Source organism: Cheilinus undulatus, linkage group 7 (genome assembly GCF_018320785.1).
Source record: "Cheilinus undulatus linkage group 7, ASM1832078v1, whole genome shotgun sequence".
Lineage (NCBI taxonomy): Eukaryota > Metazoa > Chordata > Actinopteri > Labriformes > Labridae > Cheilinus > Cheilinus undulatus.
The window spans coordinates 41,010,183-41,034,718 of record NC_054871.1 but is presented as its reverse complement, the minus strand read 5'-3'; the positions used below and the strand labels follow the sequence as shown (position 1 = coordinate 41,034,718).

At 38.6% G+C, this 24,536-nt stretch overlaps 1 protein-coding gene across 6 annotated transcripts in view; it reads right to left on the bottom strand.

Moving 5' to 3' along the window:
* The window catches only part of tp63 (tumor protein p63), a 60,427-nt gene that overhangs the window by 10,135 nt on the left and 25,756 nt on the right, over nucleotides 1-24,536 (bottom strand). For 4 of the 6 annotated variants that reach the window (XM_041791769.1, XM_041791770.1, XM_041791774.1 and 1 more), the window contains 7 exons: nucleotides 18,479-18,727; nucleotides 7,741-7,927; nucleotides 6,586-6,701; nucleotides 4,586-4,695; nucleotides 4,350-4,486; nucleotides 4,041-4,123; nucleotides 2,461-2,585 (listed from right to left, as the gene is read on the bottom strand). In XM_041791769.1, coding sequence (XP_041647703.1) covers nucleotides 2,461-2,585; nucleotides 4,041-4,123; nucleotides 4,350-4,486; nucleotides 4,586-4,695; nucleotides 6,586-6,701; nucleotides 7,741-7,927; nucleotides 18,479-18,727 — 1,007 coding nt within the window. The remainder of the gene's footprint in view (nucleotides 1-2,460; nucleotides 2,586-4,040; nucleotides 4,124-4,349; nucleotides 4,487-4,585; nucleotides 4,696-6,585; nucleotides 6,702-7,740; nucleotides 7,928-18,478; nucleotides 18,728-24,536) is intronic. The other 2 variants (XM_041791771.1, XM_041791773.1) reach the window with 1 other exon arrangement.

Sequence of the window (24,536 nt, the reverse complement as noted above, 5' to 3'; positions counted from 1 at the left end):
TCTCCTGTCCCAGCTGGCATGCTGTTACCTGTGCATCCCGGGCATCTCTGTCAGGGCGGAGAGGGTTTTCTCCATGGCTGGGACTACAGTGAACAAAAAACGCTCTGTTCTTGATTCAGAAGACGAGGATCGCCTCGTGTTTTTAGGTAAAAACATGTAGGAACAAGATCGTACCAACTTTTTAAAAAATGTTTTGTTCATTATAAACATGATGTCAACACCGCTGTAAGGGGCGCAATTAAATTTATTTTTGTTTGACATTTAATTTCTAACCCGTTTGTTCGTTTTAAAGTTGACCATCAGTACCAAAAATACCTGTTAAAGGCCTCTAAATGGTGCAGATGGATGTGTTTGCACTAAGAAAGTAATATTAAAATTATTATTAGCTACCTTTGCTTTTAGCTCATTATTTCTTTATTGCAATCTGTAATGTAATATTTGAGGGTCCTTTAGTGGACAAATATGTAACTACACCGTGATTAAAGCAACTAAACATTTTACATACATACTAATAAAAAACTTGCCTAAATATTCGAATATAATTCGAAATCTGTAAAAAATAATAAATGACATTCGAATAGGACTGTAGATAAATATATACAGCCCTAGCTGTGAAATTTCTGTCGCACTACGATGGCGGTGATAGTGATTATCATGATGATTGATAAAAAAAAGAGTAGATGTAATCATTCCAAAATTAATACCATGACTTTTCTTAAGAAACTGGCACTGATAGCCCTCCAAACAAGAATAATGTTTCCCCTTTTCTAAATCGGACGGCCCGGCTCGAGCTGCCAGGTCTCGATCCAGAGTGCTGCGACACTCATGCTTGACAACAGACTGCAGCTGTAGAGCACGTGCGTTTTCAGAAAGTGTCATTTTCCCGGTTTACACGGAGATGGAGACAGAGATGTTTTTAAAAAATGTTCACTCTGGAGCCCATTTCCAAATCGTTCCATTTTCAGGCATCAAAATGCTGTTCTCGTGTAAACGGACAGCCATACCACTTCAAAAGTTTTGCGTTTTCACCTGAAAACGTTGTCGTGTGAACAGGGCCTGAGTGAACACTAGGGTCATCACAATACCAGCTTTTCAAAGCACTGTGTAAGACTAGAAAGAACCAAGCCTTGCTGATGCCTGCCTACCAATTCAACCAAAGTAAAGTACACACGTTTCCAAATTGCATAATAACAGTGGTTACGTTTCAGTTCTAAAGCACTGCCTGCATTTTTTATGGATCTATGAAATAGATGTAATTTTTTGTATTTTGCTGCTCGTTGATAGTAACAAAAAAACAGGCTTTACATTTTGAAAAAATTTGGTATCATTTAAGTATGAAATTTTTGACAAACTTAGTTAAGACTTTATAGTTGGAAGCAGGGCCACTTTAAGGTACATTTCCTTAGAATTTGGCTTCTGTAACCTGTGGGATTGGCCCCTGCTGGTCTTTACAAAGAATGCAACTATTCACTGGCTTCAGTTAATGATGAAAACCAAAGAAGGCACAAATATGTTAAAGAAAAACTTCCTTCAAATATAGAGTGTGGAATATGAAGTGTTTAAATATCACCTTAAACCTTTGAAGCACCTTGTCTTTGTTAAATGTCTGTTTTCACAATGACTTTTAGCTTTGTTTTACCTTTTTTAAATATAATTATTTTGGCCTGACAGCAACAGGTCTGCAGCACAAAACAGAAATAAAGCAAAAAGCAGCGAATGCAGCATTATCTCACTGCGGCTGTCTGCCAGTCTCTTAATGGGAAACCATAACATAAGCAGTAATTATCATCACAGGGCTGTCAAACTATCATTTACACCCATCTTTTCTTTTCCACTGCTTATAGTGAAATGGGCGTGTATGAGGAAAAGAGTGTGTGAACATGTGCGTCTGAGACACTTTTAATTACGCTCAAGATAAATAGATGAGGCCGAGGCACGGATTTTGTTGTGCAAACCTCTGGCAAAGCACCCAAAGGCGTTACCACCAATCTTTTTGAGACTTCTCCTTAACAAAACGTAGCCAGGTACATTTGTCACGATTCATCGGATCTGGCTCGTATCCCATGAGAAGCAAAAAAAAACAAAAAAAAAAACAGCTCCACTTGATGCAAGGCTCACCCTCTGAGTAGCAGCATTGAGCAAAGGCTGCTGGGAAAAACTAAACCGCCATTTTAAGGGAATTATTATCAGCTTTTATTTGAAGGCAGCAATGCCTCAATGACTGCAATAAATAGAATCAAGAAATCTCATGCAAAGCCTTTATCTGAGCAGCAACAAGTCAGTTATGTAAAGCTAAATCACTGCAGCTGATTCAGAACCACAACAGAATAATTAAAAGGATTGTGTGAAAACAAACCAGCAGATCACAAAGGTAGAGGCTGATCTCAGGGTGAACCTTGCATGTGATGTAGGGTAGTCTGAGAACAAAAGGCCGTTTTATTGATGTAAACATGTACTCACTGTTTTTGTAGGAGATTCTGCTGCTGCTGTCTGTACGACTCTATAGTGTGCTGTGGCAGAAACTGCATGAGCTCAAGAGATTCCTTGATTTTTACTAAAATCTCATAAATTTCACGACCTTTTATCTGTAAAAGAAAAAGACAAGGGAAGGCAGTATTTAGTGAGAAGCTGAGATGCACATTTTAAAACAAAATGTATTCATTGTCACAGCGAGGTCACGTTGGAACTGAAAAACTAACTGGGACTTGTTTCAAGGGCATCTTGTGCAACATAGAGGGAAACATCCTTAACTTCATTGTGCATTTTATCCTACTTTGGAGTTTTCTACATATTTTTGTCTCCCTTTATCCAAATCAAAAGCTCAAAAGCCAACCCCAGTGGTCGGAAATAATGGTGTCCAACATTTTAGATATTTTCACCTTTTTTTCAAGTGTTGAGTGTTTAGATTCAATAGATGCATGTTATCCTCATGTTGTAAAATTGGTGAGTAAACGTGTTGATAATCAAGATCTCATAATTTAACAGCCCTAAATGGTGATGAATTTCTATCAGAATCACAACTAAGCTGCAGGAACTTATCCCCAAAACTGTCTGCACACTAGACAGTTTTAAACTTAATTTTAAGGCTCAATTTGACCCAGAACTCTCAGAAGGCATGGCCCAAATCGAGGCTTGTCACAACCAATTATTTCTCCAAATAATCTTCAAGTTGTCAATACAGTCATTTTACTGCTACTGATCAAGTCAGAGTCTCCCGGATCTTCAGCCGTTAAATATCAAGTTACAATGTTACAATGTTACAATGTCATTTAGCAGACGCTTTTCTCCAAAGCAACGTACATTTGAGAGCAAGAACAACACAAGCAATGATCTAGACAAGAAGAAACAACATCAGTAAGTGCCATCAAGTGCTTCAGGTCCAATTGGACGCAAGTGCTGCCGTGTAGAGTTTAAGGCAGAGTACCTAAAATATACGTTGTTTATGTAGTTGTTTTTTTTTTGTTTTTTTTTTTTGTTTTTTTTTTTTTTTGTTTGATATTTGTTTGATATTTACGACTCTTCATCAGGCTGCCTCCTTCCATTACTAATGATAGTGAGCAGACTTGGCAGCATAACCAACCAAATGTTGCATACTTCTACAAATATGGCAGTAGACATAATAAACAACTATGTCATCTTCTCAGCCAGGATTTAACTCCTATGCCTTTGTCCTTTTGCTGCAAACAAAACACAGGCCAGGAGTCATACAGCCAGCTGATGACGCTGATCATCCTCCGTATTTGTTTTTCTTCTGAAGCCACATCTGACCATGGCAGTTTCTGTGACATTGTTTGTCTGCATATCCACTATGAAATCATTGCTTCAAACGGCAGGTGTGTGGTCTCACTGCCTGGTTAAATAATCTAGTTTGAGTGTTTTATAACATTAAAAAATTGCTTGAAACTGGCCTTATGTCTGAGGTCTCCCAAATTTTAAAATCCGTTACAAGTGTGTAGAGTGTAGTCAGCGGCAGAAATGCTTCTAAAGTTACATTGATTTAACAAAAAGAAAATCTCTTGACACAATTCAGTGAAACTTACCGGCAAACAAAACACCTCCTCATCTGTAGATCTTCTCTTCTTAATGGCGGACATCTGAATGCCGTGGGAGACTTGGCGGAAGGCTGAAAGAAAGAAAAAAGTATGAGCATTCTGGTTTTGTTTCTCACAGTTAGCCTAAGACGGAGATGTGGATAAACAAGCAGAAAAGGAGGAAGGTTGCAGAAAGTTTGGTAGCATTCACTGAGCTCTAGGTGTTAGAGAGTGCAGAGGTTGAGGGTCCTCAACTCGGGCAGCATGTCAGCCAAGACCAAAGCTCATCAGCCCATCACCAGCCCCAGCCCTACTTACGGCGTTTCGTACCCTCACTGCTCTTTGTGGCATCCGTTACATTCTGCTTGCGGATGCTGTCCTCGTCTGCCTTTCTGTCTCGGCCCGGGCAGGCGCAGATCCTGGCCTCAAAGCAGCGGCGGCCTAATACCTGACCACTAGGGGGAGACGGAGAAACAATCAGGTTAAAAAAAACAAAAAAAACAATGCAATGACAGAAAGAAACACAATGTATGATAATCTATGCTGACTCTTACTCTCTGGTTTCCAGAGTGACGATGATGAGAATTGGGCGTCTATTCATCCCACCAACACAGCTTGAGTTGCACATGAAGTTGTACAAAATTGTGGTGAATTCTGTGCCCACCTGAAGGAGAAAAAACACAGCAGGTGAGTAGCAAATAAAGAACACAAAACAGGTTTATTCTAGAAATAGGCAAAGATCTATTTTTATTCACTTTTAGCCTGCTGGGAGTCAAATCAGTTTAAAAGACGGACTTCTCCAATGCTAAATCAATGTTTATAAATTAAGCTGCTGCACCTCTTGAGATATCAGACGTCTGAGTTTTTAGCCCAGTGAAAAGCCAGCCACCATAAAGAGTGCTAGCGTACAGTTTCTATGATCTAATTCAGTTTTGATCAAACTTAATCGTTTTTGATACAAGGGCACCTAGGTCTCGCCACGTACAGTAGAGACAAGCAGCAACCTCCAGTACTAAAAAATAATGGCAGTGAAAAATAGTGCAGTTCCTTGAAGTGTCCTCTTAAAGATGGCTGCAGAAGCACCATAAGTCACATGCACAAGATCTGTTAAAATGCCCATTTTTACAGTACTTACAGCTTGGTTAAAAAAAGAGTGTGTTCAGAGTAGTTCACATCTCTATGGGCACACACTATGGAGGGAAGGGTAGGGGGAATTTTTTCATAACTTGTTTTCTATAACGTGTCCACTGGTTTAAAGAGGGATGTGAGCTATATATAATTAGGGACATGGACGATTTGACTGCAAGCCAGCGTGCTGTAGCTGCTTGTCAAGTGGCTTAAGGCCTGCCTCTGCTCCACTTCTTTTCCTTCAGGATGACCAAGAGTTAGTTTGAGGCCGAGTTTTCAATGTGGCGACTACCACGGAATGGCTTTAAAAGCGTCAGTAACCAAATGGTTGAGATGGTATGAAATGGATCTGAAATTTGTCTTTTCTATTGCACAGGGCCAATTTATATATTATCAAATGCAGGCCTCACAAAACATCAGTCATAAGGAAATACTGACTCTGAGGTAGTTTTCAACTAAATTATAGTATTATTACCCATTCCAGGGACCGTCAACTACATTTGTACAAGTACCAGTTTTTTCTTGAATGAATCTGTGTGCCAGCTGGACTTCCAAATAAACTTCAATAAAACAGATATTATTGGTCCAATTTACATATTATCAATGCACTATTTTTATTTTCTTAAAAAAGTAAGTTATAGTCTTTAATAGAAAGATCAGTCCCTATGGCTTATACTGCAACCATCCTAAAAAAGGACAATTGATATATTTTAGCTTCATATTTCTGGGGCTGTCATGTGCATCACTGGGTTTGACACTGACATGCTGTTGTGATTCCTGAAATTACATTCAGGAAATAGATTTTTGTTTTAATTATCAGACAGGAAAAATTGCACTCTCAAAAAACTTGAGGTGGAAAACTGACACAGAAAACTGCAGATGTAATCAATATTAACCAATCAAATATAAACTGATTCCTGACGACACTGTATCAATCTCAGCTGTGTGTGGGGTTGATTTAAACACTGCAGGTATTTAAAGAAAAAGATACCCCAGATACAACATCATATTTTCTCCTCCATCATCTTCTGGGGGCCAGATAGCTTTGGTGGGGCCTTATGTGACCCTTGGCACCAGTTGATGATGACCACTGACCTATATCTATGTCACATTTCAAAACATTTTTTAACACTCTTTTTGTTCTTTGTGGTTTGACTAAATAAAACCCTTTTCCTCTGTTTCTCTTGTTTTTAATTATTTGGCATGAAATCTACCAACTAGCAGAAAAACAAATACTGACAAACAGAACTAACTCCTTCTGAGGGTCTTTAGGGGACAGATTTGCTGGGGGAAAGCCTAAGTTGCTGGACATGAGAGGCCAGACTCTGAGAGGGTTTGGTTTGTCACTGCTCTATCAGTCAGTGCAGGCAGAGGTGCTGAGCTATCGCTGACAGGGCATTCAGCACAGTGAAGACAGACAGCTCACCTGCGGCGGCTCATAAGGTACTAATACGCTCTGTCTTCCAGTGATGGAGTCCTCCACATACTGGGCGTGGTTGTTTCCTTCCACTCGGATCAAGTGACTGGGGGGAGCAATCTGACCTGAAAGATAAATGAGCATGGTTGATAAAATGTTGGCAGCATGCAGTGAAGATGGCAAAACGTTAAACATTAGTATTTTCTCTTCTTTCTTCCCTCATGAAAATAGGAAACTAGAAGGAAGTAGTACATGCAGCCTGCAGGGATGAGATCTAGCCTTAAAAGGCCACTCCCTTTTCTCTTATTACTCTTGCGTTGTGTTTGATCTTTTTTTTCCTCTTCTAAGGTATAATGTTGACTTCAGGGATAGCTGCATTTTGGTTATGGTTTCCAGAGCCATTAGGGCATTTTGTTTTGTTTGTTGAAGGTGGCGATGTTCCTTGGGCTGTGATGGCCGTATCACAGAGTGGGTAAGATAAAGAAAGTTTGGGTGTGGGTATAGTGGGAGTTGACAGCATGGAGATCTAACTTCACTTTTAACTGTAGAAAATGTGTGATAGAAGCAGTCTTTATGTCAGTGTTGGACTACAGTGATGCTTCCACTTCCCAAATCCCATAACTCAGTTTTTCACTCCTTTTGCCTCTAAGTTTATAGCTGGAGATCATTTTACACCCATCATAGTGTTCTGGTTTGTCTTCTCATAGAGGTGTGATGAACTTTTATATCTTTTTATCTATAAATCCCTCATTGGATGTACACCATGTCATACAAAATCTATGCTGAACTGGTCTACTACACCTTACCAAACTCTGCTTCAAGTCCCACAGGTTTACCCTGAATTTTGAAAATCCACTTTTAGCTCTTATGCTCCGTACATGTGGAATCTCTTACAACATACTCTTATTGACAGGCTTATTCTTCTGAGACAATTTGAGATAGTTAATTCAAATCATTTCACCTCTATATGTGATTGTTTTCTCTCTAAGTAAATACTTTTTGTTTGCACTTATATTTGTAAGTTTACATTTTTAATCTTGCAGCCCAACTACACTATTCATGGGTGAAACCTCAATGATTTTCAAGGTTTAAATAAAGGTCAATGATTATTGTTATCATAATGTAACATTAAGGAAAAATTGTTATAAAGTACAAATAACTGACCATCGTTGAACTCGCGGCTGAGCTCGTGGTTCGGGCAGCGTTTGACCACTTCAGTAACGTGTTCTGCTTTCTTATAAACGGGCATTGCTCTGATAACAGCACCCTGGGGTGGCGTGGTCAGGACTTTGATCTGAATGGGACACGTCTTGGCAATTTGGCAGTACAGCTTCTTCAGGTCTGTGGAGTACTGGAAGACACAAAATACAAGATAAAAACATTTGAGAAAAACAATTGTTTTGAGGCTTCAACAACTTTTAAAAGCACAGATCGATGCAAGTAACACCTGTTGCCTGGACTCTGCACTTATGGTTCCTCCTGAGGCAAAAAGTGGTTACAGACAAGACTGTGATTATGACCTACTTAAATAAACACACACACACTAGTTTTGGTGCTGCAAGTGTGTATTGGGCAACCTCAAAGATGTCTCAGAGAGCCTCTGGGACTTCCGAGGAGCGCCATAAAATGGACCCCTCCAGCAGCAATTAAACTGGGCCTGGCTTTCATCTTCAAGGGAGGGGTGTTCTGCTAAAGCATCTGATGGCCACTCATCATACTGAACTTCTGAAGAGAGCTGGCAAGCTAACGCTACATAGAGTTGAGTGCAGATTAGAAAAGAAAATGGCTCTGCTTTAGTTCTGAGAGCAGGTATGAAGGTGTAATCACGGTAGGTACTAAAGATCTGGTGCCAAAATGTGATGGTTGCTCACACAAGCTGGCACATTTTCAAGTTTGCAAAGCCAGGAGTCATGAATAATGGATGTTCCTTGATCCCTGGCAGTGTTAGAAATGATAACCAGTAAGCATTAAGAAAGACTGAATTGTTACTAATAGGCATAACCCAACTGTGCAAACAAATCATTCAAATCAGTGCTGTGTAAGCACAGCTTCAAATCCCTCTCAGTGCAGGAAACGCTGGGTGGGGGTAGGAGGGGAAAATTTTTCCTGTCAGATTCATTTGAGTGAAGAAAAGTGAACATTGTGAAAACCCGCTCGAGGCTCTCTTGGAGAACAATACAATAAAAAAAAAAAGTTCCACCTCTATTAAGCAAGCTTCCAAAGAAAAGGAGCTCTTCCCAATGCCGGTCTATGCTAACTTTAAATATTACACAAGCTTTGGCACGGACATTTTCTGCTTTTCTCCCCAGGCAAAACATCTTCTTTCATCAGGACAAACCTAAAACAGCACCTTCCCATCTCTCCTTCTCATAATCTCACTCACAAACTACATTTCACCCAGAGATCCACTCATGAAAGGAGAGTTAATAATAACCCAAATACTCAGCTCCTTTCCTCAAGTGACCTCATTATAAATTGTGCATGCAGAGGATGAACTGACACATAGTGCTGCTGATATTCACAGCTACAGTTATCATGGCATTAAAAGTTAAAGAAGACAGTGAGGTTATAAAGATGAAATTAAATGTCAAGTTCTCTGATTTGTGCATAAATACATCTAGTTAACATGACTGGAGAGCACAATTCCAGCTCTGAGACATGCACATCAACACAACAACTGAACTGATTCTTCCCGCAAATCAAAGCAGCTTTCCAGAAAAAGAAAAAAGATGAATGGTTGTCCCCTCGCTCCTAACCTGATACTCCCTGTACGCCTCTGTCAATCTGCTAAATGAGGTGGAGAAGTTGAGCAGAGAGATGGAGGTAAAAGAGCAACAGAGAGCAGATTATGATGCAAAGAGAAAAAGAGATGAGCGGCGTAAAGGGTCAGTACGTGGAGTTTGGAATAATTACATACTGCTGGTTTTGTAGCTGAAGGGGAAAATCAGAGCTGTAAGATCTAATCAGAGATGTTTAAGAGAGAAAACCAAAGTTTGTTTAGATCATATCCACTATCTCAACCTTCCACGTAAACACCAGGGAACCATCCCTGCCCTGGAGCTACAAACTTTGCGCACACAACTATGTGCTGCTGGAGCCGTGTTTGCTCAGCAGTGAGAGCGGACGCTGCTGCCGCGGACTGCTGAAAGCAGCACCCTGCTAAAGCTAACAGTGTTGAGGGTGGAGGACAGCCAGTTGACTGATGGGATTCAGTGGCTCACACAGGGCGCGGTGTTCAGGTGTTAACATGTAATTATGAGCCTTTCATTGGTCACAGCCAAGGAACACACAGAGCACAATACAGAGCCGCTTAATCATGATCGTCTGAAAGAAAAGTTAGCTAGAAACACAGTTGACACATTTTCTTTCAATACATCAAAAAAATAATGGATGACTCAAAGTGGCTGCTTATAACCTACTGTGACTGCTGCAGGACAAATAAAAGAGACACACTGATTCGCCTGCAGCTTGTAAACGGGTGTAATAATGAAAATATGTTCTTATAATAATTTGAGTGCATGCAACATACAATTTGTTAAGATGCTTCCACACTACAGCATGTGTTCATTTACTTTCTAACACACACACATAAACACACTTCCCGTGCAGTGCAGGTTGAGGCAGGCCCACAGCTGTAGCGTTCTTTTCTCCCTGACAGGCGCTGCGGGCGCATGCAGAAGTCAAGTCCTGACAAACATCAGGCCTTAAACAAGCACTGTTTGGCGCCTCTGGTCTTGTCTTCTTCATACCTGGCATGTCATGTCATGCCTAGAGCTTCTCCTGAACCTGTTTAATTCACCAATAATGCGAGGAGTTTTTTTCACTCTCTTCTTTTCTCTGGGACAGAAGTGAAACACCTGCTTCTTGGAAGAAAATGTGAAGTTTTAGAGAACCTTTCTCTTTGCTTCATTACTTAAAAAATAGTTATGTTTTTGACTTCAGCACCCAGTTTGATCCACAAAATCTGAGTGATGACAACTGTCCCAAGGCAAACGTGTACACTGTCATGTGGCTTCATGTTTATGTAGCCAGTGCTGAAAGAGTCAAATAAGTGTCTGTCACTCTCCGGGTCAGTCAACAAACCCTTATTTCCACCGGCAGTCAAAACCAGTGGTTTACAAATGTTTTTTAATAATGTAACCCCTTAAAAAGTTTACTTTTAAGCTAAGAACTCCATGAAAGATAATAGCCAAATGAAAAAGGTACACCACAGCACTGTACAGTGTCTGATTTACTAAAAGACCATACTGCTACAAAAGAAAAAAAACATAGAAAAAAAAAATCTTTTTTTTCTAGCTTCTATTTGCACATAACTTTTTTATTTAAAAAAATATTTGTCTTAGGCCCAGTTTGAAATAGAGCTGAACAAAACTGGCATTAACTGAGATTCTGGTAACTTTTCTTTCTGCAACTTTGATTGCAATATGGAAAAAATACAGGATCAGTGAGGTTCTATTGGCTAAAATAGGGCAAATTAATATTTGAGTCTTACAGTGTTAACTCTCACTTTGTATAGAGCCTATTTTCATTTATGATCTGTGCAATATGAGAAAAAAATGACACTGCGATTATTATTTAAAATGTGATAAATAAACTAAAGCTACTTGCAACATGTTTCGCCTAAACTCAAAATAAATTAAGCATTTTTTTTTTACCACTAAATTTGGAAATAGTCCTTGAAAGTTACTTGATAGCTAGCTTGAGTTGTCCCTGAATGCATCAACATGCTTGTAAAATGATGCATGTTTGCAGAAAATAATTTTCCATTCTCCAATGCTTTTCCTAGTTTTAGTACAAAAAGGCCTGTCTTAACCGTGGAAACTTCACAAGAAATGGGACCTTTTTAAGGGACATGAGGAAAAAGTAAATTCCTGCAATCTTTAAACTAATACATCATTACAAATAAAATATATTCAAGTTTTTTTCCCCAAGAATTTTTAAAGCTTCAGATATGTAACTATGTCTGAAGTTCAGTTACACAATGTTTTATTTATGAGGGGTGTGTGTGAGAGTGTTTTTAAAAGCTTCCAAGAACTCCATGAGGATTTCTTAAGTTCTGATCCAAGAAAAACTTTTCTTCTACTGATGACAGACAAATGTCTCATTTTTTTAAGGCTAAGGCACATCTCTTGTTTTCTGTTCAGGTAAATTGTAGCTGCGGGGTTCTTTACGGTGTTGTTTGTTAAAAAAAAAAGGAATCTTTTAATCTAAACTGTAAGAGAATGGGCCTTTCCATGGCGTCTATGGAGAAATCCCATAGCCCATATCATAAAAAACCTTTTCAACTCTTGCCTTTAAAAAAAAATTCCCCTCCACCTTTCCCATCTGTAGCTCTCAGGGCTTGTCTCTCTGTGATGGGCGAGTCGTGACAAGCTTCTTGACACAAACAAGTCTCGGCCCCATCTCGTGAGGCGTGGGACGGGCCCGCAGATGTTCCAGGGACATGCTGCGTCTTGCAGCCTTTCGCTAGAATACTCTTCTCTTTGAGAATTCAGGAGGGCTCTCCTCCTCCTCCTCCTCCGGCGCAATGTGAGATGCAACCATCAAGCTTAACTCTCAAAAAGACGGAGCCCTCTCCAGGAGCACAGGGTTCAGGAAAGAGGCACACAGTATTTACACAAGTATTATCTACAGGCCCTCAATCCATTACTGTAATCCCCCCGAGCCTTACAACGTCCCACTGATAGCCCACACCGTGACATTCCTCTCCTTTTGACGGCTATACCTGGTGGCAGCTAATACACACAGCAAACACGACCAATCTTCAGCCTCACAATGGTTGCATCGGTTGACAACAATGGCTGCCTCATTAGCAACACTCCATTAATTTAGTAAAGCAAAGAAGATAAAACCTCTCCAGCATGTGTATTGATTTGACCCGGCTGAGTGTTTTTGTTCTTACAACATAATAAAAGGGGGAACACCATGGAGACTGCAGGAGTGCCAACAAGGAAACTGTGTGGGAGCAGTTCTGGGAAATGTCTGTGTGTGTCACAGTTATCCTAGACAGGAAGAGGTTAAGGTGTGGGTTAGGGATTAGGTGTGTCTCCATAAGAACAGTCATCAAAAAGCACAGTACACAGTCCTCTAAGTCCCGTGGAAGATCCCGCAGGCCTTCAAAAAGGGGAGGGCATTAGCAGATCTTTACACAGAGCAAAGCTGCCGTGGTGACATCTTCAGTGGCTCGCTGCCATCCGTCCGTCAGTCCAGCAGTCAAGCTATTGGGCTGAGATTATAGGAGCTTTATAAAAGATCTCCTGGGATCAGGTTAGGGAGCCTCCTCAGTGATGGGAACAAAAACTATAATCACAGCTGGAGAATGACCCTCTCTCTCTCCTTCTGTCAGCCATTATGGACGATCAGCTCAACAAAACAAAGATCAGTGAAGCCAGGTCATGACAAAAGAAAGTAACTCAAAGGTTTAGCATTATTGAAAGAGACACATATTTTTATATGAATAATGTGAAAGCAGTCCTTTATTTAGTTTGCTTTTTTATCATTACTTTGAAAAGTTTTAGTAAAACAGACTTAGACAATATAGAGGCTTGTTTATTTGTTTCTGCTACTATGTTTTTCCAAGTTTCGTATCCTTGTCAACAGATGGAAATATTATCTCATAAACTGTTTTTTAATTTTTTTAGAAGTCTGCCAACTTATTGTTATTCCTTTTAAATGATGTTGAAATTCAACTTTTATTTGAGTATGTGGTATTTTTGATTAAAAGAAATTACAAATACTTTGAGGTGGATTAATCAACTGCGCTTTGCACTCAAGGTGCTGATGCCAAACCATGTTACCTGGTTATTCAACTGGAAAACAACTTTTCGCCAGTATTGAGATGTTTTTTTATAAATAAACGCTGAAAATATGAAAAGGAAAACATCGAGGCTACTAAATGGAACGGGGATGGGCAACTTAGATTGTAAGGAGGGCTAAATAAATCTTATCCTCACTGACAGAGGATACAAATGATTGGATAATCTTAATTTATCAAATAGAAATATTTATAACACAAGGAACAAATGTATAGCTTTCATCTGAATTCGATATACCTATGTTTCTGTTTTTAAACCCAGCTGCATAAAGTAATGCTTTATTTAAAAAAGCTAAACACAGAATTTAAGCCAATTTCCGATTTCTTTTTAATGCCATGAATGTAGTATTTACTGGTTATTCACTAAATGTTCTATGAATTTTTAAAAATGCATTTAATTATGGATAAAAATGAATTTTAATGAAATAAATACAGCCAATTATATTATCCATTTCTTGCAAAGAACTAAACATACCAGTAATCAAAGATTATTACCGTGAACGTTGTATATTTCATGTTCTCTTGGCAGGTTTGTCCTCCTTTTTTCATATTTTTACACTTTATTGATATTCTAAATTGACTTGTGGGCTTCACTGAGTGAGAAGTGGGGCCATGTATTGCCTCCAGGCTGCAATTTGCCCACCCCTAATATAGAAGGTCTATTAAGATTTGTTTGTCCAAAGTTTTTTTTTTTTTTTGAAATATCTAAAATGTTTTAACAGTAACAGCCATGGCTCAAATGCTTTGGCCAATATCTAAACCAGACTGATCTCTCCTTTTCCCAGTCTATAGCAAACTTCAGTTTTATTTTGAAAGGTTGTTGTAAAAAGAAATGAAATACCAATCATTTGTCTTGATTTATAAGGAGGAATGATGAGCATGTTTTGACCTGACTTTAATCCCTTTTTGTTTTGATTTCTATAAACTTTATAAACTTTTACATTACATTTAATAGTTTTGGTATTTCAATTTTTAATCTTGCAAAATTAACTTATTTATAGTTCATTTTTTATTTTTCATCGTAAAAGGCACAGGTAAACTTGCCACACAGAAAAAGAGAAAATTAGTGACAGCAAACTAAGAAAGAATCTCATCCTTTCTGTTTATTTTTAGATAATTATGACTTAGAATGGTAAATATAAAGTTTGAGCATCAGGGCAAGATAATAGGTAGCCATCCACTACGTTTAAACGTTAAGTCAGACCAATCAAACCAATCTTGCGTCATGTGTTATGACTGGAACACACAGTCTGTTACACTACATGTATGCCTATGACGGGGATGTGTCCTAATGGGGCGTGCCTCTCCCAAAACCATACTCTTAACCTCTTCACAGTTGCACAGCAGACAAACACTTTTGTTTTTTGGAACTGTGAAAATGAGAGGGATGAGTGAGGCACTGTGGGAATTGGGTAAATGTCACAGTCCCACAGTCGGCGTGGCCAAGGAATAAGGTGAGAAATGGCCCAGCACTCCCCGAGTTCAGCCTGTTTGCTGGGAGCGTTTAAGTCACTGCATTAAGCCAGGCAGGTTTTACAACGGTCACATCAGACACATTTTACAGGAATGACTTGCGAGGATCGTTAATTATCAATCTTGTGCCTAAACAGATTTTATTAACTGTTTGTGTGCATTTTATCATGATCTGTTCCTATTAAAAAAGGGAATTTGTCTCCCTTATCTGCATTATTTCTGTCTTTAATAAGCCTTTTTTTAAGGGAATTGTGAGAAATACATTACCAGTAAAGGATTTTATTAGTATGTGAGTTATTGGTTAGCTGCATGCATGACCTAAGACAGCAAAATAACTCTGGTATCTTACACTCTGATCAGGAACTCAAAACATGACCTTAAATAAGTCATCACAGAGACATAACTGGTTTGTCACTAAACTGGGTGACATGTCTGTCACCTACGGTGTCCACTAGGGAGCATTAATACACTGAACTTGTGTGGTTTGTGGTTACAGTGTCAGCACACAGCAGGGCAGATCAGACACATAAACAAGCGAGCAGGTGGGGCTCTGATGCAACAGCTGTCCCTCAGCCCCGTCGTGTGTAATGACAGAGCAGGAGGAGCTGGTTGTGTAGGTTTACAGAGCATCACACAGTAATGTGGAGCTGCTCAGGACATCACCACACCTGGACCAACTGTTAAAGCTGTTTACCTCTGTCATCAACAAAGTACCAGTGAACTTTGGCAAAGTTGTGAGTCAGCGGAGTTTGAAGATAATTAACGTGAATGTGTCACCGCCAGCTATAAGTGAAGGTATATTTGAGGAGTATAAATTAGATTTTTTTTAAACAAGGAATACATTTGAAAGATAAGAAAATGTGGTTGAAGTGAATTTCTCTTCTGGTGACAGTCTGTGTAGTGAGCTCATTCCCTTTAGCTTCACTTCTTTCATCAAGTGATGCCTCAGCGAGGAGTGCCTGGGGTTTAGTCATGATTTGAAGCCATACATCTCAAGTGACATTCCTCCCTGCCAGATGTAGTTGTGCAACGCAGGACTTTCAAATAAAGTGCTCCTCAGTCTGCCCTGAGCACAGATTGTCAGATAAGGAGTTCATGGAAGATGTTTCTCCTTAACCTCTACTCTGACAGACAAATCACTAATTCATATGATGACCCGTTTTGATGACAACCAGAGCATAAATGTGTCTCTGTGGGTCAATATTTATCATAACAAGCTTTTCACCTGCTTATCGGATACATATGAAACAGACTGTGGCAAATGACAGTAGATTTAATCATTCATTAGGAGATACTGTTGACATAGAATAAACCTGAAGGTCTCATAAAAACATACTGTTGCTAGGAACTGACTAATCTGACACTGTCCTACAAGAGCATGATGGAATCCTACCTTCCAAGACTCATGAAGAATTGTTTTACTGTTTTTAAAATCTTCTTTATAGTAATGAGGTAGTACTTTCAGTAGGGCACTGAGCATTAACACATTATGGTCCAACATTAATGCAACTGAATTATTTTGATCGCATTCATTGTGTGCTAAGTTTTTGTTTTAGGCATTTTCTAAGCTATCATAGTGGGACAGCAGCTCACATAGCATTTCCTGCTCCCACAGTGATGTCAAATAAGAACACAGCTCTACCTTTGAATGCCTCATTTCACTTCAAGAAACTTGCAGAGAACTCAGCAAGCCAAATGTAAGCTGCCCCTTGTGATATCAAACATATACATTTTTTCATTTAGTGATTTTCATTTACATTTTGATCCATCGTAAGCTCTTTTACATCACGGTTAAGCAGATGTCATTACTTTTAAACTACCAGAATTTAGTAATTTTCTTTCAAAATATAAGCAGTTTTTTTAATCAGATGAGAATGTACAGTACCCTTATCTTAAGGCAATACAGAAAGTAAAAGCCTAACAGGACAGTTTCTTGAGGAAAATCTTTTTGTTCAAACATTGACTTCTACTGGGTTATATACAGAGAGAAAGAGACTAAATTGGATCTCCTGTGAAGTGAAATGCTGTTGCATTAACTGGGGATCACTGGGCTTAAGTAAGTCATTTTGTACATGCAATCCTTCATGTGTTTTAATGTGAAACAACTCTATCCTTAAAAAATAAAACAAATACAGTATTTCACAGAATAAGCTCAACTTTTGTTGGAAAATTGTAAAAGAAACTGACCCTGAAAAATGGCAACAACATGCAAAAAGAACATAACAAACTAATGACCTCAGCTTCAGCCCGCTGCTCCACCATTTTTTTTTTTTTTATTTTTTTTTTTTGCCGTTTTGCTGATGAAAGGTTTACACAAACAACACTGAGGTTTCTTTAATGGCCATCTTTGAGTTGGGCCATGATACACACAAGATTTTATAACATATCTTCAGTGTGAACTAAGACAATTGCTTACTTGCTTTAGCATTATTTTTTTTAATGGGCATCCTTAGGTTATTCGTCTTCTTTTCTTACTTTGATAGTAAAATTAAACACTTTTTAAAATCTAAGTTGGTTTCATCATAACTATATTAAATATTATAGAACCATGTTTAAAAGCAGAAAAAACTCTTTTACATGGGTTATTGTGGTACTGTGACACCACCACTTCTGACCTAGAACTAAATATCAATGTGGCAAGTAAAGAAAAAAGTTAGGTTAGTTTCCAACAAAAGGTTTTCCAAAACCTGTAGTAACTACAACAAGCTGAATAATCAGTTTGTGCCATCAACTTAAATGGATGCATGTGAAGTATATGATTTTTCAAGTCGCTTAAAAAATGCAGGTCATGCAAAGTTTCTAAAACTCAATGGTAGCCTTTAGCTTGGATCTAGCTGTATAATAGCACCAGTTTCATCACACCACATTTCTTTATTATACCAAGAGCAAAGAGCCAAACTGTAAGCTCCCCTTGGTGGACAAGAAGTTTTCACAGCCAATATTCTTCTCCTGATTGGCCTAAGTTTTATTCACATCATGTTCCTCTGCTCATCGATGCCTGTCCGGTTCACTATATTCCTAGAGCTGCACATGCGTACTAGCTTACTTTGTCTTGTCCCTCTGATTGGCCCGTCATGAATGTGACAGACAGAGCATTCCTCCAAACACCTTCTGAGAAATTTCTGAAAAGTACTGGCCTTCCCAAAAGCTCTCTATGGGAGCTTTTGCAGATGAATGTAAAATATATCCATACAGTGCATATATGAAACAGTCTGTCTGGGTTGTCAGGTTAGTAAGTTTCATCTTGTAAGTTACCCTTGTAAAAGTTAGATATGTTAGAAAAGGAAATACTGCCTTCCTGAAGATTTATGTATCCCTAAAAAAAATTGTTGAAGCTCTACTTTCTAACAACTGAAGGAGGTAACTTATGTGAGCATGTGTGAAGAAAATCCCTCAAAATTTTTCAGACTTTCAGAGAAAAATACCTTCTTATCAACTCCTCCACTCTAAAGAGAACAATAAATTAAAAATGATGATGTTACATAACTAGAAACAGGTATTATTCTACTCAGCATGCAGTGATTTTTAAAATCATTTTGGGAAATAAGGTTTGACCATGAGCTACTATTACATTAACTACACTCTACAAACTACTCTGATGGGTCATCGTCTTACCGTCCAGGTGGCAGACTTTGCTGTACTTGACTGCTGGAAGGAAACATCAAAGCTGTGGGGCCCGGCATAATCTGTATTGGAGGGGATGGCTGGGGAAGGTGAAAGGGCATCAAAGGTGGAGCTGGGCTGGGCGTAGGGTGATGGGGCTGTCACACTGTTCTGCGCATGGTCGTTGTTGTAGGGGCTGGTGGAGGTTGAGCCGCCATTCTGATCCATGCTGTTCAGGAGCCCCAGGTTTGTGTACTGAGACTAGAGAAGAAATGAGGAAATATAAGTTATTATTTGGGAATCTAAAAGCTCTTAAATGCGACAGGAATAATACAGTTGAAAATTAAGAATCACAGTCATACAAATGAGGAATAGCCATGTGAAACCTTGATTTCTAATGCACATAAATCAAATGTCAAATTTACCTCTATTAAACATTCAGATTCAGAACATAGTTTGTTTAATACCCCATTATGTCAAAGGGTATCAAATGAAATTGTGACAAACCTCTCAAACAAGACTCTTCAAATGTTCTAGTTAAAAATCCCTGTCATGAGCTCTAAAAACTTGTTGAAAAAATAGATTTGTCATAAGAACACACAAATCTATTTACAGGTTACTGCATGTCAAGTGATGACTGAAAGTGTCGAATGCTCACAGGACTTGAATAAAGCATGCAACAGGAAGAAGAGATCTTGTTTCCTGATAAAAAAAAAAAAGTACAGCAGAGTAATATAAACCATCTTTACGTGTGATGTGTTTATGGTCTGTCTCCTTTCTGAAATAGCATGTCAACACGCCTGAGATCAGCGCTCTCAGAGATGTTTTATGGTAAATAGAGAGAACCAGAACAAAAAAATGACTCCAAAGACTAGGGGAGCCTTAATTTTTGGTTAATATATATGCAACAAGTTTAACCATCTGCCCATTTTATCCTCTTTCCACAGCCACTACTATTCAGTCAAGAGGAAAGGAATTAGAATATCAATTCCTCTTTAAACAAGATGGAGAATACACCTGGGCCATAGCCAGCCCCTTCCTGCTCGCTCTGCTTGCCATTCACCCCATTCCTTTCCATTTATAAACGGCACATTCCTGGACGAGGTGCCATGGCTCTCGCTCTTTAGACAGTCATTAATCTCTCCAGGGCCTCTTGTTTATTCCAAGCACGGCTGACCACAGCTGTCCAGCTCACACCCAGACTGCTGCCAGGTGTTAGCAGCGATGACCAACAACACACAGACTAAATATGCTCTGTACCTATGCATCAAGGTAGTCACTTGTGAAGCAATGTGGCTACTTTATTTCACACAGATAACTCACACACTCACACAGACAAACGCAGTCAGACAGACACACCTGAGAGAGGTCATTCGAGTCAACCTCAGCATACTTGTGAAACAGTGCCACAGGGAAGCTCACTGCCTGGATGAGGGTCAGTGTGTGTGCGGCGCAAGCCTGCTGCTTAACCCTCCGGAAACAATGACACCAGAGCTTACTGAGCTTGTCTGGAGAACAATGATGTTGGGCATGCAGGTGTTAGGAGACAAGTGCTTTGTGAATGGAAAACACACTCAGAAGGAAAGAAAACTCCACTCTGATGGAGACCCTCCAGCCTTTAGCAGAGAGAGGCTTCCCCAAACACACTCCTCACAATAGCCTAATTACACACACTATTAAAAAGGTTTATAGTCAATTGGCTGAAACGTGGTCATACAAATGTGACCAAGTAGGAGAAAAACAGGAGGATGTTGCAGCCCTGAGAAACAAAGAGATACTGATTCTGACAGCACCTGTTTATGCAGTAAATAACATCTGCATACATTTCATTTAAAGGCCTGGCTCAGGTATATCCATTTTAAACACATGAACAAATGCATAAAGAGAAAGCATAAGAAACATAAACAAATGCATAAAGAGAAAGCATAAGAAACATGAACAAATGCATAAAGGGAAAGCATAAGAAAAAACTTAATTTTATGACCAAGCAAGACACTAAGACCAATGTAAAACAAGGGCACGATTAATACATGTCTGAATTTACCAGCTGGAATTAATAAAGTATTTTGATTCATGTAAGAGTTAATAACGATTCACTTTAGGTATGTTTTTCAACACGTCTGTTTCTAGTGTTCCCATCAAGATGCACAGGACTAACATCTTTTTTTCAGTGTAAAATGGCTCTATTCAGTATTTTTAACCATATTAATCTTGCGGCAATGTGGTTTGGAATAACCCTGGAGGAAATGTATACCTTTAAAACAAACAAGCTGCTGAGCTGCAGCTCAGCTTACAGCCCCTTCAGACATGTTTCCATCGGCTAATGTACTATTTCAAACATTGGTGTCTAATTTTTAAGATTGCTGCATCTCTACATGCTACAGGGTATCGGCAAAAGTGATGATAACAAGTTTAAGTACTCCTCCTCATCATAAAAGTAGTCAAATCTGTACTTGATACCATTATAGTGCATAGTGAAAGCCTTAGGATGCCCGATTTTAAGCGACATGACATCTGTAATGGCAGATAATACTTTCAGAAGTTAAATATAAGTAATGTAGATATGGACATTTTTGCCAGTATTTATAGCAGCCACATTGGCTGTAAATATCAGCAAAATGCACAAGTGTACCCCCAGGTATAGCTTGTTGTCTAGAATGCCTCACACTCAATGAGCCCTGAACATTTTGAAAGGAGCCCCAAGCGTAAAATAACAACCAGACTGTATTCTTCTCTGTTCCTCTCTCAGCTCTACTTGACTCAGCCTATCTTTGCTATAGAGACACTTCGTGCTTTTACAATTTATAAAAAGGTGTTTATGTCATGAGTTTGGAAGTATCTACAAAATCCACTCTTGTGCATCCCTCATAGGGCTGGCATAATTTGAACAGACAGGCAAAGTTGAAGCCTTCTCTGCAATTTGATGTTATTTTAACATAAAAGAGACTGCCAAAAGTAGAGTAGAATGCAAACTATGCTCTGCTAATTTGTCAAGAGAAGGGGTGAGGAGCATCTGATGAAAGCAAAACCTTTGAAAAATCTTTAGATCGGTATTGGTATTATCAAACATTCATATTTTGTATTGTACTGTCATTTGAGTGTTAGTACTTGCACCTGGTTTGAAAAAATACTATATTCCCTGATTAAAAAAATGATGCCACAAGTTTTTTTCTGCACAGCTCTGAAACAGCTGTTAACAGCAATGATACATTCAACATGGTAGCAAAAGTTCTGAGCTGTCAGCACAGCATGACTTGTTTTAAATTAAGGCTGAGCAATAATTGAAATTAAGATTAAATCACAATATGGCCTACTGCAACTTTTAAATTGCAGAACGTGCAATATTTCTTTAACCTGAAATGTGTGTCAAAATACCAGTGAAATTCCTTCCTATAGTTTGTATGTTTTCCATGCTTAAAATGAGAATGCCATAAAAACGATCATTCCATTCAAAACAACAATTCAAATGAAATTTGAGAGCCAAAATAATCACATTAGATATTTTAAAAACTATCTTCCACTTTAAAATGATGAAGCAGGAGAAGAAGCAGCTTTTTGAAAACTTAAATGAATTATTGAGTCAGTACAGTACTAGACAATCTTGTAAACCAACATAAACCTAATCCTGCATATAAAACTGTATTGGAGGCATTTCTTATAATAGTATCTGTGTCCCAAGATATCAACAAACTGATGCTTCTAAAATGTTTTGCCTCAGGAAGTCAGCTCTTTAAAGAGTTATGGGTTAATCCATCTAACCTGCATCAATATGAAATGGTAAAGGGAAGAAAATCCCTTTATTTTATGTAATTTACAGACTGACTCAATTTCCTGTTAAGTCAGAGTTTTCCTGTACCTGAGGAGTCGTCATCATGATATCATAGCTGTTCTTTTGAACTGTGTTGTAATTGACTGCAGCGTCACTGAGCAACTCAACCATTCAGGGATGACACAGCCTACCCGTGATGCAGGCAGCTGTAAATGTGGATGTGACAGGCACTAATTATCAAAGTTAAATCTTTATTCTAAAGAAAAAGGAGATTCTGGCTAGAGACCAAAAACAGATAAAAGGAAGGAGCACTTTAATATAAATACAGGGTTGTGGATAATGCTTCCCTTGGTCTAAATCAAGGATAAAGCCAGATAGTGAGGCCCAGATAGTGTGACCTTAAACTTATCATGTTTTAATGTTAAATTGCCTGGAAGTCGTACATCAGCCTTGTGTGTGGGAGTTTAAGGTCCTTCTCCTCATTTCCTTTCATCAGATCTTATTCCACTATAATACAGCTACCATTTAATAACCACTTTAGCTGCTCTTAAAAATTCCTCCTGTTTATAGCCAAGGCTGTGTTTAGGCCTTTGGGATGTCAGGCTGCTAAGCAGGAACACGGTAAATCAGCAGCCTTGACATCCTCAACAGCCTTTAATAAAGTTTTGGAAAGGTTTCACCGTCTGGTTGAAGCCTTCGAGCCCTTTTCTTTGTCTGAGATAAATGCTGGGGTAAGCAGTTCTGGCCAACAGGAAAAGGAGGCCGTTGACGTTAAGAGTGATAGCCTGTAGATCACATATCACAGATGGTTCAAATGCATATGGCAGCACTAATTCAAAAGTTATAGCTGATGCCAACAGCTTGGCATTTGGGATGACATTTGCGCTTTCAAAATACTTCTGGTCCTGCAGTTATAGTTAGTCCAACAGGATGATAAATTCATCTGAGGCTATTATGTCTTATCAGTAGGTTTAACAAATATTAGAACCTTTTAAATTTAAATCCAAAGTATGTGCAGCTTTCTGAAGCTTAAACAACAATAAAATCCTGCAAAAAAGAAAGAGCATGAGTTTTTGTTAAATTGTGCCAAGCCAGGGAGTCAAAGACTGCAGAAATGCTGCCCTGCTGCAGATATAACAGCAACGATGGACATTTACTATTTACTTGAGTTACTGTGACTGATTGGCTTTTTTGTGAGCTTGTACTTTTTTGAGTGGTTTCAAAATTCAGTAATTTAAATGTATTAAAGTATATTTTGTGGGAAGCACTGTAGATCACTACATTTTACATGAGTTAGAAATTGAATCCAAATGACTAAAAGAAGGTCCAGGCTTTCTGTCAGCTATGTCAAACTTTCAAGCGTTTGGCCTACAGTGCTACTTGACAGTAACATTAGACTCATTCCACAAAATCTGCTGTTGAAACACATTTTATTTGAAAGGCTTTCCTTTAATTTAACAATCTGAATTCATTTTACCTTGCTGGTTTTGCATTGCACACAAAGTAATGATCATATTTTCTTTTAAACCCAACCCCCTCAGATGTCAAAGAAAATACTCAGCACTTGAAAAAACTTTAAATAAACTTATTTTACCTGAGTAGGTTTACAGACCAGTGATTTTACTTTTACTTCTGTAAATTTAATTAGAGTTACTGAAGGAATAACAAAAACTAGGGTGGTCGAGATCCATCATATCAATTGAGATTAACTAAGATCCATATTTAGTGCATAAAATTTCTATAACGCCATTAATCCCACGTTTTTTTTGTCCCTCTCAACAAACTCTAAAGCCACTGCAGCTTCTCTCTGAAGTCACAGTGATGTAAAATAGACCCACTACCGCTCCTTAATGTTCCATTTCACTTAAAAAACTCAGACAGCTCAGTGGACAAGTCAGAAGTCATTTACACAATGTGTTGAAAAAAAAAAATCCCACATCTTTTTACTGTTCCATTATTCCCTTTTCAATCTGTAACACGTTCCTTTGTCTGCTGTACATCCACTGTGGATGTACCTATAAAAGCAGGTCTGTATCCAAACAGGAAGTGAATTATCCTCAGTTTAAGAAAGTAGAAATACAAAATGACACTAAAACAGTTTTCAATGTAAAACAGAAAAGGATGCAATTAACTGGCGAAATTCTGATATCAATTATGACTGCAAATTTTGATCATTTGACAGCCCTAAGAAAAACTGAATCATAAATTTGCTGCTAATTTTACTTTTGCAACATGCACATTAAATGCCAGTGCATTAAGTGTTAAAAACAGCTATATTTGAAGGTTTCTCTTCAACAAAGT